Source organism: Mustela lutreola, chromosome 9 (assembly GCF_030435805.1).
Source record: "Mustela lutreola isolate mMusLut2 chromosome 9, mMusLut2.pri, whole genome shotgun sequence".
Classification (NCBI taxonomy): Eukaryota; Metazoa; Chordata; class Mammalia; order Carnivora; family Mustelidae; genus Mustela; species Mustela lutreola.
This window is the reverse complement of record NC_081298.1, coordinates 28,202,896-28,220,312: the sequence shown is the minus strand read 5'-3', so window position 1 is coordinate 28,220,312 and position 17,417 is coordinate 28,202,896. Positions and strand designations below refer to the sequence as shown.

Sequence of the window (17,417 nt, the reverse complement as noted above, 5' to 3'; positions counted from 1 at the left end):
TGTCATTTCCTGACTTGTTGATTTTAGCCATTCTGACTGGTGTGAGGTGATATCTCATTGTGGTTTTGATTTGTATTTCCCTGATGCCAAGTGATATGGAGCACTTTTTCATGTGTCTGTTGGCCATCTGGATGTCTTCTTTGCAGAAATGTCTGTTCATGTCTTCTGCCCATTTCTTGATTGGATTATTTGTTCTTTGGGTGTTGAGTTTGCTAAGTTCTTTATAGATTCTGGACACTAGTCCTTTATCTGATATGTCGTTTGCAAATATCTTCTCCCATTCTGTCAGTTGTATTTTGATTTTGTTCACTGTTTCCTTTGCTGTGCAAAAGCTTTTGATCTTGATGAAATCCCAATAGTTCATTTTTGCCCTTGCTTCCCTTGCCTTTGGCATTGTTCCTAGGAAGATGTTGCTGCGGCTGAGGTCGAAGAGGTTGCTGCCTGTGTTCTCCTCAAGGATTTTGATGGATTCCTTTCGCACATTGAGGTCCTTCATCCATTTGGAGTCTATTTTCGTGTGTGGTGTAAGGAAATGGTTCAATTTCATTTTTCTGCATGTGGCTGTCCAATTTTCCCAGCACCATTTATTGAAGAGGCTGTCTTTTTTCCATTGGACATTCTTTCCTGCTTTGTCAAAGATTAGTTGACTGTAGAGTTGAGGGTCTATTTCTGGGCTCTCTATTCTGTTCCATTGATCGATGTGTCTGTTTTTCTGCCAGTACCATGCTGTCTTGATGATGACAGCTTTGTAATAGAGCTTGAAGTCCGGAATTGTGATGCCACCAACGTTGGCTTTCTTTTTCAATATCCCTTTGGCTATTCGAGGTCTTTTCTGGTTCCATATAAATTTTAGAATTATTTGTTCCATTTCTTTGAAAAAGATGGATGGTACTTTGATAGGAATTGCATTAAATGTGTAGATTGCTTTAGGTAGCATAGACATTTTCACAATATTTATTCTTCCAATCCAGGAGCATGGAACATTTTTCCATTTCTTTGTGTCTTCCTCAATTTCTTTCATGAGTACTTTATAGTTTTCTGAGTATAGATCTGTGCCTCTTTGGTTAGGTTTATTCCTAGGTATCTTATGGTTTTGGGTGCAATTGTAAATGGGATTGACTCCTTAATTTCTCTTTCTTCTGTCTTGTTGTTGGTGTAGAGAAATGTAACTGATTTCTGTACATTGATTTTTATATCCTGACACTTTACTGAATTCCTGTATAAGTTCTAGCAGTTTTGGAGTAGAGTCTTTTGGGTTTTCCACTTATAATATCATATCATCTGCGAAGAGTGATAATTTAACTTCTTCTTTGCCGATTTGGATGCCTTTAATTTCCTTTTGTTGTCTGATTGCTGAGGCTAGGACTTCTAGTACTATGTTGAATAGCAGTGGTGATAATGGACATACCTGCCGTGTTCCTGACCTTAGTGGAAAAGCTTTCAGTTTTTCTCCATTGAGAATGATATTTGCGGTGGGTTTTTCATAGATGGCTTTGATGATATTGAGGTACGTGCCCTGTATCCCTACACTTTGAAGAGTTTTGATCAGGAAGGGATGCTGTACTTTGTCAAATGCTTTTTCAGCATCTATTGAGAGTATCATATGGTTCTTGTTCTTTCTTTTATTGATGTGTTGTATCACATTGACTGATTTGCGGATGTTGAACCAACCTTGCAGCCCTGGAATAAATCCCACTTGGTCGTGGTAAACTCAGGACTTTTATAAGTCTGCTCCACTGAGGAACATTGCTCAAGAGGCTAAACCTAGGTGAAGCCTACATGGGGTCAGCATAACCCCAGGTCCCACGGGATCACAGAAGGACTGGGGGTTTCTGAGTGTCACAGAGCTCACAGGTATTAGAGCAGGGAAGCTGGCTACAGCGATAAAGCTGAGGAGTGAGCTCTCATCTCGGGGTTACCTTGAACCAGGCACAGGCTGGGTAAGCTTGGAGTGCACCCAGAGGCCACAGAGACGGAAGTGACCAGGCGCTTTTCTCCAAGTGTGAGCGACTGGGCACTTTTCTCCAAACGCGACCAGACACCGGGGAGATGGGAGCAATTGAATGCTTTTCTCTGAGGGCGCACTGAGGAGCAGGACCCTGAGCTCTTGGCTCCTCCGGGCCGGAGATTGGGAGGCCACCATTTTCATTCCCATCCTCCAGAACTCTACAGAAAGCTTTCAGGGAACAAAAGCTCCTGAAAGTGAATTCGAGCAGATTACTTAGCCTGGCCCCTGGTAAGGGCAGGGCAATTCTGCCTGGGGCAAAGACACTTGAGAATCACTACAACATGCCCCTCCCCCAGAAGATCAACAAGAGACGCAACCAAGACCAACTTCACTTACCAAGGAGAACAGCGGAATTCCAGAGGAGGAGGAAGCAAAGCAAGGAATTCATGGCTTTCTCCCCATGATTCTTTAGTTTTACAGTTAATATAGATCTTTCTTTTTTCTTCTATTTTTTTTAATTTTACCCTTTCCTCTTTTAACTTTTTTAAAACTAGTTTATCTTAACAATATCTTACCAATTAATTAATTAATTAATTAATTTTTTGAACCTTCATTATTATAGTCATACTTTATCCTCCATTGTATCTAACTCTATTTTTTGTATATACATATTTTTTCTTTTTTAAATATTTTTTCCTTATTTGTTATCCTTTCTTTTCTTTTATTTCTTTCTTTTTTTTCCTTTTCTTGTTTATCCCCTTTCTCCCTCCCATGATTTTGGATCTCTTCTTATTTGGTTAAAGCACATTTCCCTGGGGTCTTTGCCACCCTTTTAACATTTTATTTGCTCCTTTATATATTCTTATCTGGACAAAATGACAAGGCAAAAAAACTCACCACAAAAAGAGGAACAAGAGGCAGTACTGAAGGCTAGGGACCTAATCAATATGGGCATTGGTAATATGACAGATCTGGAGTTCAGAATGACAATTTTGAAGGTTCTAGCCGGGCTCAAAAAAGGCATGGAAGATATTAGAGAAACCCTCTCTGGAGAGATAAAAGCCCTTTCTGGAGAAATAAAGGAACTAAAATCTAACCAAATTAAAATTTAAAAAGCTATTAATGAGGTGCAATAAAAAATGGAAGCTCTTACTGCTCAGATAAGTGAGGCAGAAGAAAAATTGGTGACATAGAAGACCAAATGACAGAGAATAAAGAAGCTGAACAAAAGAAAGACAAACAAATACTAGAACATGAGGAGAGAATTTGAGAGATAAGTGACACCATAAGATGACACAACATTAGAATAATTGGGATTCCAGAAGAAGAAGAAAGAGAGAGCGGAGCAGAAGGTATACTGGAGAGAATTATTGTAGGGAATTTCCCTAATATGGCAAAGGGAATAAACATTAAAATCCAGGAGATGCAAAGAACGCCCCTCAAAATCAGGGAAAATAGGTCCACACCCCGTCACCTGATAGTAAAATTTACAAGTCTTAGCGACAAAGAGAAAATCCTGAAAGCAGCCCAGGAAAATAAATCTGCAACATACAAGGGTAAACATTAGATTGGCAGCAGACTAATTAACAGAGACCTGGCAGACCAAAAAGAACTGGCATGATATATTCAGAGCACTAAACGAGAAAAACATGATCACCAAGACAGCATGGTACTGGCATTAAAACAGATCTAACAATTTAAAATATCGATTCCCCTAATATGGGAGCAGCCAACTATATAAACCAATTAATAACAAAATCAAATAAACACAAGGACAATAATATAATAATAGTAGGGGACTTTAACACTTCCCTCACTGAAATGGACAGATCATCTAAGCAAAAGATCAGCAAGGAAAGAAAGGCCTTAAATGACACAGTGGGACAGAGGGACATTACAGATATATTCAGAACCTTCCATCCCAAAGCAACAGAATACACATTCTTCTCTAGTGCACATGGAACATTCTCCAGAATAGATCACATCCTGGGTCATAAAATCAGGTCTCAACTGATATCAAAAGATTGGGATCATTCCCTGCACATTTTTAGACCACAATGCTCTGAAGCTAGAACTCAATCATAAGAGGAAATTTGGAAAGAATCAAATATACGGAAACTAAAGATCATCTTTCTAAAGAATGAATGAATCAACCAGGAAATTTAAAAAGAATTGGAAAAATTCATGGAAAGAAAGTAAGAAAAACACAATGGTTCAAAATCTGGGACACAGCAAAGGCAGTCCTAAGGGAAAAAAAAAAAATATGTAGCGATACATGCCTTTTGTCAAAAAACAAAAAAGGCTTCAAATACACAACCTAACACTACAACTATAGGAGCTGGAGAAAGAACAACAAAGAAAGCCTAAATCCAGCAGGAGAAGAGAAATGATAAAGATTGAAAGAAATCAATGAAATAGAAACCAAAAGAACATTAGAACAAATTAAAGAAACTAGGAGATGGTTCTTTGAAAGAATTAATAATATTGATAAACCCCTGACCAAACTTACCAAAAAGAAAATAGAAAGGACCCAAATAAATAAAAACATGAATGAAAGAGGAGAGATCAGAACCAACACCAAAGAATACAAACAATTATAAGAACATATTATGAGCAACTATATGCCAGCAAATTTGACAATCTGGAAGAAATGGATGCATTCCTAGAGACATATAAACTACCACAAAATGAACCCAGGAAGAAATACAAACCTGAACAGATCCATAACCAGTAAGGAGATTGAAGTCATCATCAAAAATCTTCCAACAAATAAGAGCCCAGGGCCAGATGGCTTCCCAAGGGAATTCTACCAAACATTTAAAGAAAAATTAATTCCTATTCTCCTGAAAATGTTCCAAACACTAGAAATGGAAGGAAAACTTCCAAACTCATTTTATGAGGCCAGCATCACCTTGATCCCAAACCAGACAAGGATCCCATCAAAAATGAGAATTACAGACCCATATCCTTGATGAACACAAATGTGAAAATTCTCACCAAAATAGTAGTGAATGGATCCAACAGTACATTAAAAGGATTATTCACCAAGACCAAGTAGGATTTATTCCAGGGCTGCAAGGTTGGTTCAACATCCACAAACCGATCAATGTGATACAATATATTAATAAAAGAAAGAACAAGAACTATATGATACTCTCAATAGATGCTGAAAAAGCATTTGACAAAGTACAGCATCTTTTCCTGAGCAAAACGCTTCAAAGTGTAGGGATAGTGGATACATACCTCAATATCATCAAAGCCATCTATGAAAAACCCACCGGGAATATCATTCTCAATGGAGAAAAGCTGAGAGCTTTTCTGCTAAGGTCAGGAACATGGCAGGGATGTCCATTATCACCACTGCTATTCAACATAGTACTAGAAGTCCTAACCTCAGCAATCAGACAATAAAAAGAAATTAAAGGCATCCAAATTGGCAAAGAAGAAGTCAAATTATCACTCTTTGCAGATGATATGATACTATATGTGGAAGACCCAAAAGACTCCACTCCAAAACTGCCAGAACTTGTACAGGAATTCAGTAAAGTGTCAGGATATGAAGTCAATGCACAGAAATCAGTTACATTTCTTTACAACAACAACAAGACAGAAGAAAGAGAAATTAAGGAGTCATTCCCATTTACAAATGCACCCAAAACCATAAGATACCTAGGAATAAACCTAACCAAAGAAGCAAAGAAGCTATACTCAGAAAATATAAAGTATTCATGAAAGAAATTGAAGAAGAAACAAAGAAATGGAAAAATCTTCCATGCTCATGGATTGGAAGAACAAATATTGCAAAAATGTCTATGCTACCTAAAGCAATCTACACATTTAATGCAATCCCTATCAAAATACCATCCATTTTTTTCAAATAAATAGAACAAATAATCCTAAAATTTATATGGAACCAGAAAAGACCTCGAATAACCAGAGGAATATTGAAAAAGAAAGACAAAGTGGGTAGCATCGCAATTCTAGACTTTAAGCTTTATTACAAAGCTGTCGTCATCAATACAGTATAGTCCTGGCACGAAAACAGACACATAGATCAATGGAACAGAATAGAGAGCCCAGAAATAGACCCTCAACTCTATGGTCAACTAATCTTCGACAAAGCAGGAAAGAATGTCCAATGAAAAAAAGACTGTCTTGTCAACAAATGGTGCTGGAAAATTGGATAGCCACGTGCAGAAAAATGAAATCAGACCATTTCCTTACACCACTCATGAAAATGGACTCAAAATGGATTAAGGACCTCAATGTTAGAAAGGAATCCATCAAAATTCTTGAGAAGAACACAGGCAGCAACGTCTTCGACCTCAGCCGCAAGAACTTCTTTCTAGGAACATTGCCAAAGACAAGGGAAGCAGGGGCAAAAATGAACTATTGAGATTCCATCAAGACCAAAAGCTTTTGCACAGCAAAGGAAACAGTTCACAAAACCAAAAGACAACTGACAGAATGGAGAAGACATTTGCAAACCAAATATCAGATAAAGGGCCAGTATCCAAAATCTATAAAGAGCTTAGCAAACTCAACACCCAAAGAATATATAATCCAACCAAGAAATGGGCAAAGGACATGAACAGACATTTCTGCAAAGAAGACATTCAGATGGCCAACAGACACATGAAATAGTGCTCCATGTCATTCGACATCAGGGTAATACAAATCAAAACCATAAGATACTTGGGAATAAACCTAACCAAAGAGGTAAAGGATCTGTACTCAAGGAACTACAGAACACTCATGAAAGAAATTGAAGAAGACACAAAAAGATGGAAGACCATTCCATGCTCTTGGATCGGAAGAATAAACATTGTTAAAATGTCTATACTGCCTAGAGAAATCTATACTTTTAATGCCATTCCGATCAAAATTACACCGGTATTCTTTAAAGAGCTGGAGCAAATAATCCTAAAATTTGTATGAAATAAGAAGAGATCCCGAATCGCTAAGGAAATGTTGAAAAACAAAAATAAAGCTGGGGGCATCACCTTACCTGATTTCAAGCTTTACTACAAAGCCGTGATCACCAAGACAGCATGGTACTGGCATAAAAACAGACACATAGACCAGTGGAACAGAGTAGAGAGCCCAGATATGGACCCTCAACTCTATGGTCAATTAATCTTTGACAAAACAGGATAAAATATATAGTGGAAAAAAGACAGTCTCTTCAATAAATGGTGCTGGGAAAACTGGACAGCTATATGCAGAAGAATGATACTCGATCATTCTCTTACACCGTACACAAAGATAAACTCAAAGTGGATAAAAGATCTCAACATGAGACAGGAGACCATCAGAATCCTAGAGGAGAACATAGGCAGTAACCTCTTTGATATCAGCCACAGCAACTGCTTTCAACATATGTCTCCAAAGGCAAAGGAAACAAAAGTGAAGATGAACATTTGGGACTTCATTAAGATCAAAAGCTTCTGCACAGCAAAGGAAACAGTCAACAAAACAAAGAGGCAATCCACGGAATGGGAGAAGATGACAGTACAGACAAAAGGTTGATATCCAGGATCTATAAAAAACTCCTGAAACCCAACACACACAAAACAATCATATCAAAAAATGGGCAGAAGATATGAACAGACACTTCTGCAATGAAGACATACAAATGGCTATCAGACACATGAAAAATGTTCATCATCGCTAGCCATCAGGGAGATTCAAATTAAAACCACATTGAGATACCCCTTACACCAGTTAGAATGGCCAAATTTAGCAAGACAGGAAACAACATGTGTTGGAGAGGATGTGGAGAAAGGGGAACCCTCTTCCACTGTTGGTGCGAATGCAAGTTGGTGTAACCACTTTGTTGCTAGCACTTCTAATAGTACATTGGACAAGTGTGCTGAGAGTGGGCAACCTTGTCATGTTCCTGATCTCAATGGGAAGGCTGCAAGCTTTTTCCCATTGAGGATGATATTTGCTGTGTGTCTTTCATAGACAGATTTGATGAAGTTCAGGAATGTTCCCTCTATCCCTATACTTTGAAGCGTTTTAATCAGGAACACATGCTGGATTTTGTCAAATACTTTTCCTGCATCAATTGAGAGGACGATGTGGTTCTTCTCTCTTCTCTTATTGATTTGTTCAATCACACTGATTGATTTGCATATAATCAACCATCCTTGCAACTCAGGGATGAATCCCACTTGGTCATGGTGGTTAATCTTTTTAATGTGCTGTTGGATCCTATTTGCTAGGATCTTGCTGAGAATCTTCGTATCATATTTATCAGGGATAGTGGTCTGAAATTCTCTTTTCTGGTAGGGTCTTTGCCTGGTTTGGATATCAGGGTAATGCTGGCCTCATAAAAAGAGTCTGGAGGTTTTCCTTCTGCTTCAATTTTTGGAAACAGCTTCGGGAGAATAGGTGTTATTTCTTCTTTGAAAGTTTGGCAGAATTCCCCAGGGAATCCATAGGTCCTGGGCTCTTGTTTTTTGGGAGGTTTTTGATGACTGCTTCAATCTCATACTGGCATTGAAAACAGACACATAGAACAGTGGAACAGAGTAGAGCGCCCATTTATGGGCCCTCAACTCTATGGTCAAATAACCTTTGAGAAAGCAGGAAAAAAGTACACAGTGGAAAAAAGACAGTCTCTTCAATAAATGGTGCTGGGAAAATTGGACAGCTATATGTAGAAGAATGAAACTCAACTATTATCTTACGCCATACACAATGTAATCTTGAAATGGATAAAAGACCTCAACGTGAGGAATCCACCATAATCCTAGAGGAGAACATATGCAGTAACCTCTTTGATATCAGCCACAGAAACTTCTTTCAAGATATGTCTCCAAAGGCAAAGGAAACAAAGCAAAAATGAACTTTGGGGACTTCATCAAGATCAAAAGCTTCTGCACAGCAAAGGAAACACTCAACAAAACAAAGAGGCAACCCATGGCATGGGAGATGATATTTGCAACTGAAAATACAAACAAAAGGTTGATATACAGGATCTATAAAGAACTTCTCAAACTCAACACACACAAAACAGATAATCGTGTCAAAAAAATGGGCAGAAGACATGAACAGACACTTCTGCAATGAAGACATACAAATGACTATCAGACACATGAGAAAATGTTCATCATCACTAACCGTCAGGGAGATTCAAATCAAAACCACATTAAGATACCACCTTACACCAGTTAGAATGGCCAAAATTAGCAAGACAGGAAACAATGTATGTTGGAGAGGATGTGGAGAACGGGGAACCATCTTACACTGTTGGTGGGAATGCAAGTTGGTGCAGCCAATTTGGAGAACAGTGTGGAGATTCCTCAAGAAATTAAAAATAGAGCTTCCCTATGACCCTGCAATTGCCAAGGGTATTTACCCAAGATACAGATGTAGCGACAAGAAGGGCCATCTGTACCCCAGTGTTTATAGCATCAATGGCCATGGCCTCCAAACTGTGGAAAGAACCAAGATGCCCTTCAACGGACGAATGGATAAGGAAGAGGTGGTCCATATACACTATGGAGTATTATGCCTCCATCAGAAAGGATGAATACCCAACTTTTGTATCAACATGGATGGGACTGGAAGAGATTATGCTGAGTGAAATAAGCCAAGCAGAGAGAGTCAATTATCATATGGTTTCACTTATTTGTGGAGCATAAGAAATAAGACAGGACATGGGGGGATGGAGAGGGGGAGGGAGTTGTGGAAAATTGTGGAGGGGGAGATGAACCTCAAGAGACTATGGACTCTGAAAAACAATCTGAGGGTTTTGAAGAGGAGGAGGGTGGGAGGTTGGGGGAGCCTGGTGGTGCATATGATGGAGGACACATATTGCATGGAGCACTGGGTGTGGTGCATAAACAATGAAATTTTTTACACTGAAATTAAATTAAATTAAAAAAAAAGAAAAAAGCAATGAAAAGAAAATCAAAAGAAAGCAGTAAAAAATAAAGCAATGCAAAACAAAAAATAAATTAAAATATTTAGATATTCTTATTGGACAGACCCTTGGAGTATGATATAGTGTCCTTCCTCATCTCTTAGTCTAGTCTTTGGCTAAGACTAAGGATTGCCACTGCAGCTTTCCTTTGATGTCCAATGTTTGATGTTTCAATATTTTCTGTAAAGCTCTTTGGGTGTTTACAAATTCTTTTAGTTTTTGTCTGCCTGGAAGCTTTTTATCTCTCCTTTTATTTTCAATGATAGCCTAGCTGGATATAGTAATCTTGGCTGCATGTCTTTTTCGTTAAATGTCTGAATAAACCATGCCAGTTCTTTCTGGCCTGCCAGGTCTCTGTGGATAAGTCTGCTGCAACCTATTATTTTTACCATTGTATGTTACAGACTTCTTGTCCCAGGCTGCAGTCAGGATTTTCTCTTTTTCACTAAGACTTGTAAATTTTACTGTTAGATGATGGGGTGTAGACCTTTTCTTCTTGATTTTGAGGGGGGTTCTCTATGCCTCCTGGATTTTGATGCTTGTTCCGTTTGTCATATTAGGGAAATTCCCTACAATAATTCTCTCCAATATTCCTTCTGCTCTCCTCTCTCTTCTTCTTCTAGAATCCCAATTATTCTAATTTTGCTTCATCTTATGGTATCACTTATCTCTCAAACTCTCCCCTTGTGGTCCAGTAGTTGTTTGTCTCTCTTTTGCTTAACTTCTTTAATCTCTGTCATTTGGTCTTCTATATCACTAACTCTGTCTTCTGCCTCATTTATCCTAGCAGTAAGAGCCTCCATTTTTTTGGTACCTCAATAATAGCTTTTTTTTATTGCAACTTGGTTAGATTTTAGTACTTTTATTTCTCCAGAAAGGACTTTTGTTTCTCCAGACAGTGTTTCTCTAATATCTTCCATGCCTTTTCCGAACCCAGCTAGTAACTTGAGAATCATCATTCTGAACTCTAGATCTGACATATTACCAATGTCCGTATTGATTAGGTCCTGAACCTTTGGTACTGTCTCTTGTTCATTTTTTAATTTTCTTTCTTTCTTTTTTTTGTGGTGAGCTTTTCTGCCTTGTCATTTTATCCAGATAAGAATATACAAAGGAGTAAATAAAATACTAAAAGTGTGGCAAAGACCCCCAGGAAAATGTGCTTTAACCAAATTGGAAGACACCTCAAATTGTTGGGGGGAAGAAAGAGGGTAAAAAGAAGTTCAGGAAAAAAAAAATAAAGACGTGGGGCAATGGATAGCGCATTGGACTTCTAAAAAAGAAGATATACCCAGGAGTGCAACTGCAGGGTCATAGGCACTCCTGGGTATTTACCCCAAAGATACAGATGTCGTGAAAAGAAGGGCCATCTGTACCCCAATGTTTATAGCAGCAATGGCCACAGTTACCAAACTGTGGAAAGAACCAAGATGCCCTTCAATGGATGAATGGATAAGAAAGATGTGGTCCATATACACTATGGAGTATTATGCCTCCATCAGAAAAGATGAATACCCAACTTTTGTAGCGACATGGATGGGACTGGAAGAGATTATGCTGAGTGAAATAAGTCAAGCAGAGAGAGTCAATTATCATATGGTTTCACTTATTTGTGGAGCATAACAAATAGCATGGAGGACATGGGGAGTTGGAGAGGAGAAGGGAGTTGGGGTAAATTGGAAGGGGAGGTGAATCACGAGAGACTATGGACTCTGAAAAACAATCTGAGGGGTTTGAAGTGGCAGGGGGGCTGGGAGGTTCGGGTACCAGGTGGTGGGTATTATAGAGGGCACGGGTTGCATGGAGCACTGGGTGTGGTGAAAAAATAATGAATACTGTTATGCTGAAAATAAATAAATAATCATATTAAAAAAAAAAGAAAATATATATATTAGACTGGTGAATAGAACAGAGTCACCCACTTAATTTTGGTCCGTTAGTAGAAACTACCTCCCAAAATTTTAAAGAAATACACACATGCACACACACACACACACACACACACACACACACACACACACAATAAGGGTAAACATGAGGCAGGGATGAAATATGACTATAAAGATGAAAATTTTTTAAAAATATTTTCTAAAAGAGGAGTTGATAAAATAAGTTGGTTGGGAGAATAAAGAAAAAGAAAGTGGAGGGAATTTGCTCAGGCTGGAGTCTAGAACAAAACCCTGTGCTAGATTTAAGGTATATTTTTATCTATTAGAAGAAGTTTTATCCCAGGTTTTTTTAGAACAAAAATACATGGGCAGATAGAGAGGAGAAGGGAGTTTAGGAAAATTGGAAGGGGAGGTGAACCACGAGAAACTATGGACTCTGAAAAACCATCTGAGGGATTTGAAGGGGGGGGGGAGGTCGGGGTACCAGGTGGTGGGTATTATAGAGGGCACGGATTGCATGGAGCACTGGGTGTGGTGCAAAAATAATGAATGCTTTTATGCTGAAAATAAATAAAAAATAAAAAAAATTTAAAAACCCTATGTGTATACAAAGAACAAAGTTAGATACAATGAAGAATAAAATATGACTACAATAATGAAGGTTCAAAAAAGATTTTTTTATGAAAAGTATTGTTAAGATAAACTAGGTAAAAAAAGTTAAAAGAGGAAAGAGTAAAAGTTAAAAAAATTTTGCATGAGAAAAAATAAAATTAAAAAAATTAATTAACTTTGCAAGACTAAGGAATCTTGGGGAGAAAGACGTGAATTCCATGCTTTGCTTTCTCCTCCTCTGGAATTCCACTGTTCTCTTTGGTAAGTGAACTTGCTGGTGTCTGGATTTCTTGCTGATCTGGGGGAGAAGCCTGTAGTAGTGATTCTCAAGTGTCTTTGCCTGAGGCGGAATTGCACCACCCTTAACAGGGGCTGGGCTAAGTAATTCGCTTTCAGGAGCTTTGTTCCCTGAATATTTTCCGTAGAGCTCTGGAGGACATGAATGAAAATGGTGGCCTTCCAATATCTGGTCTGGAGGAGCCAAGAGCTCAGGGCCCCACTCCTCAGTGCATCCTCAGAGAAAAGTGCTCAATCACTTCCGTCTCCCTGGCTACATCTGCACTCTGAGCTCACTCAGTCTGTGACCAAGCATCTCTGTCTCTGGCACACAGCCCTGCCTGGAGTCTCCAAACCCATCAGATCCCTGCACTCTTCCAGGGGTTCCCCTCTGATCTTGTGGGGTCTCTGCTCACAGAGCAGTGGTCTGACTGTGCCAAGGATCACAGTTTAGGTGACCCCGAGTTGAGAGCTTACTCCTCAGCTCTGTCACTGTAGCCAGGTTTCCTGCTCTAATACCCATTAGCTCTGTGAAACTCAGACAGCCGTGATCCTTCTGTGACCCCATGGGAACTGAGACCACGCTGTCCCCACGTGGGCTTGACCCCAGCTTAGCCTCTGGAGCAATGTCCCTCAGTGGAGCAGACTTAAAATTTCTGATTTTGTGCTCCATTGCTCCACTGCTTGCCGGGAGCCAGCCCCTCCCCTGCGGTCTATATTCCCTCTTTGGATTCACTTCTTCACAGGTCTTACCTTTCAGAAAGTGGATTTTTTGTTTCTAGAATTGCTGCTCTTCTTCCCTTCAATCTCCTATTGGAATTGTAGGTGTTCAGAATGGTTTGATAAATTATCTAGCTGATCTCCTGCTACCTGGTGTCATCTCAGCCTGCTACTTCTCTGTCCTGGCAAAGTGATTTTTGACAAAGTTTCCCAAAACAATTCAAGTGGAAAGGATCATCTTTTCAACAAATGGCCATAAATCAATTAGATGCTTGTATGTTAAAAAAAAAAAAAGAAGAAGACTCTTAACTATTTCTTTACACACAAAATTTAATATTGTCCTTTTTTATTGTGTTATGATAGTCACCATACAGTACATCATTAGTTTTTGATGTAGTGTTCCATGATTCATTGTTTGCATATAACACCCAGTGCTCCATGCAATCCATGCCCTCCTTAATACCAATCACTGGGCTCACTAGTCTCCCTACCCTCCTCCCTTCTATAACCTTCTCTTTGCTTGCCAGAGTCCATAGTCCTCTCCCCTCTGATTCTCTGCCCCCTTCATTTTTCCTTCCTTCTCTTAATGTCCTCCATGGTATTCCTTATGTTCCACAAATAAGTGAAGCCATATTGACCTACTCTGACTTATTTCACTCAACATAATCTCCTTCCTAAAATAATATTACCTTATATCAGTATTACTGAACAACAAACACAAAAATACTATGAACAATGGTCAGATGGATCATACCTAAATATAAAATCTGAAATGAGAAAGCTTCTAGAAAAAACTGTGGGGGGGGGGCACAAAACTTAATCTTTTTGGTCTTGGGTTAGCAGACAGTTTATAGATAAGACAGGGGAAACACAGTCAATAAAGGAAATCATTGATCCATTTGACTTCATGAAGCTTTAAAACTTTTATTCTTCAAAAGATACTGTTAATAAAAAGAAAAGGAAGGTTATTGACTGGGACAAAATAATTGTCATGTGAAATCTAATGAAGGACTTGGACTGGGGACAACTACCTGTTTGTACTAATCACGTTTATAATCGATGGCTTCTTTCAGGCTGAGGTGTCAGAGAGAAGTGATTGCAGCCCAGACCTGAAGGGCAGCAGCCATAAGGCATTTACTGTCCAGCCCTCTAAAAAGAAGTTTGCAATGGCTGAGAGGATATTTAAAGAACTGTAACAACAAAGCAGCAAGAAGATGGACAATCACATTTTTTATGTGCATATAAAAGATTTCATCAGAGCTCCATTGAAGAACATATATTTGCGTCAATGAGAGTTTTGCTGATACTATATATATACATACATATATACATACATATATATATAGTATCAGCATACATGTGTGTGTGTGTGTGTGTGTGTGTGTGTGTGTGTGTGTGTGTGTGTGTGTATTTATTTAAAAACTGCTCTGTCCCAATTAGAACAGCTTTATAATACATTTCAATACCTCTTTTGGGCAAAACTTCCCACCTCGTCTTGTTCAGAACTGCTATGGCTCTCCTTGGCCCAGATGCAAGTTAGAAACACTTTGTCAACTTTCATTAAAACCCTCTAACAATTATGATTTGATTGCTTTAACTTTGTATATCCATATGTGCAAATTGACATCTTTCTGATACTGAGTTTTGCCACTCACGGAATAAGGTGTTTTAGGTTTTCTCTGACGAATTTCAGCTCACCAGTTTACAGGGTTTTTTAGTCCCATGAAGTGCTTATGCATCCTTACATAGAGCGATCTTTAATACTTTCTGGTGTATGGGATCTTTAAAAATTATTATTACGGGTTTGCAACTTCTTTATAAGAATGTAATTGAGTTTTGAACAGTGATCTTTTTTTTTTTAATTTTTTATTTTTTATAAACATATATTTTTATCCCCAGGGGTACAGGTCTGTGAATCACCAGGTTTACACACTTCACAGCACTCACCAAAGCACATACCCTCCCCAATGTCCATAATCCCACCCCCTTCTCCCAAAACCCCTCCCCCCAGCAACCCTCAGTTTGTTTTGTGAGATTGAGAGTCACTTATGGTTTGTCTCCCTCCCAATTCCATCTTGTTTCATTGATTCTTCTCCTACCCACTTAAGCCCCCATGTTGCATCACCACTTCCTCATATCAGGGAGATCATATGATAGTTGTCTTTCTCTGCTTGACTTATTTCGCTAAACATGATACGCTCTAGTTCCATCCATGTTGTCACAAATGGCAAGATTTCATTTCTTTTGATGGCTGCATAGTATTCCATTGTGTATATATACCACATCTTCTTGATCCATTCATCTGTTGATGGACATCTAGGTTCTTTCCATAGTTTGGCTATTGTAGACATTGCTGCTATAAACATTCGGGTGCACGTGCCCCTTTGGATCACTACGTTTGTATCTTTAGGGTAAATACCCAATAGTGCAATTGCTGGGTCATAGGGCAGTTCTATTTTCAACATTTTGAGGAACCTCCATGCTGTTTTCCAGAGTGGCTGCACCAGCTTGCATTCCCACTAACAGTGTAGAAGGGTTCCCCTTTCTCCGCATCCTCGCCAGCATCTGTCATTTCCTGACTTGTTGATTTTAGCCATTCTGACTGGTGTGAGGTGATATCTCATTGTGGTTTTGATTTGTATTTCCCTGATGCCAAGTGATATGGAGCACTTTTTCATGTGTCTGTTGGCCATCTGGATGTCTTCTTTGCAGAAATGTCTGTTCATGTCCTCTGCCCATTTCTTGATTGGATTATTTGTTCTTTGGGTGTTGAGTTTGCTAAGTTCTTTATAGATTCTGGACACTAGTCCTTTATCTGATATGTCGTTTGCAAATATCTTCTCCCATTCTGTCAGTTGTATTTTGATTTTGTTCACTGTTTCCTTTGCTGTGCAAAAGCTTTTGATCTTGATGAAATCCCAATAGTTCATTTTTGCCCTTGCTTCCCTTGCCTTTGGCATTGTTCCTAGGAAGATGTTGCTGCGGCTGAGGTCGAAGAGGTTGCTGCCTGTGTTCTCCTCAAGGATTTTGATGGATTCCTTTCGCACATTGAGGTCCTTCATCCATTTGGAGTCTATTTTCGTGTGTGGTGTAAGGAAATGGTTCAATTTCATTTTTCTGCATGTGGCTGTCCAATTTTCCCAGCACCATTTATTGAAGAGGCTGTCTTTTTTCCATTGGACATTCTTTCCTGCTTTGTCAAAGATTAGTTGACTGTAGAGTTGAGGGTCTATTTCTGGGCTCTCTATTCTGTTCCATTGATCGATGTGTCTGTTTTTGTGCCAGTACCATGCTGTCTTGATGATGACAGCTTTGTAATAGAGCTTGAAGTCCGGAATTGTGATGCCACCAACGTTGGCTTTCTTTTTCAATATCCCTTTGGCTATTCGAGGTCTTTTCTGGTTCCATATAAATTTTAGAATTATTTGTTCCATTTCTTTGAAAAAGATGGATGGTACTTTGATAAGAATTGCATTAAATGTGTAGATTGCTTTAGGTAGCATAGAAATATTCACAATATTTGTTCTTCCAATCCATGAGCATGGAAGATTTTTCCATTTCTTTATTTCTTCTTCAATTTCTTTCATGAATACTTTATATTTTCTGAGTATAGATTCTTTGCTTCTTTGGTTAGGTTTATTCCTAGGTATCTTATGGTTTTGGGTGCAATTGTAAATGCGATTGATTCCTTAATTTCTCTTTCTTCTGTCTTGTTGTTGGTGTAGAGAAATGCAACTGATTTCTGTGCATTGATTTTATATCCTGACATTTTACTGAATTCCTGTACAAGTTCTAGCAGTTTTGGAGTGGAGTCTTTTGCGTTTTCCACATAAAGTATCATATCATCTGCGAAGAGTGATAATTTGACTTCTTCTTTGCCAATTTGGATGCCTTTAATTTCCTTTTGTTGTCTGATTGCTGAGGCTAGGACCTCTAGTACTATGTTGAATAGCAGTGGTGATAATGGACATCCCTGCCGTGTTCCTGACCTTAGCGGAAAAGCTTTCAGTTTTTCTCCATTGAGAATGATATTTGCGGT

At 38.8% G+C, this 17,417-nt stretch overlaps 1 protein-coding gene across 1 annotated transcript in view; it reads left to right on the top strand.

Annotated features, from left to right (window-relative positions):
• LOC131807938 (signal-regulatory protein beta-1-like) overlaps positions 1-14,696 on the top strand; it is a 40,134-nt gene extending 25,438 nt beyond the window's left edge. Inside the window, exon 6 of the mRNA XM_059133734.1 lies at positions 14,452-14,696. Within this exon, the coding sequence (XP_058989717.1) occupies positions 14,452-14,456 (5 nt within the window). The 3' untranslated portion in view covers positions 14,457-14,696. The remainder of the gene's footprint in view (positions 1-14,451) is intronic.
• The last annotated feature ends 2,721 nt before the right edge of the window (positions 14,697-17,417 follow it).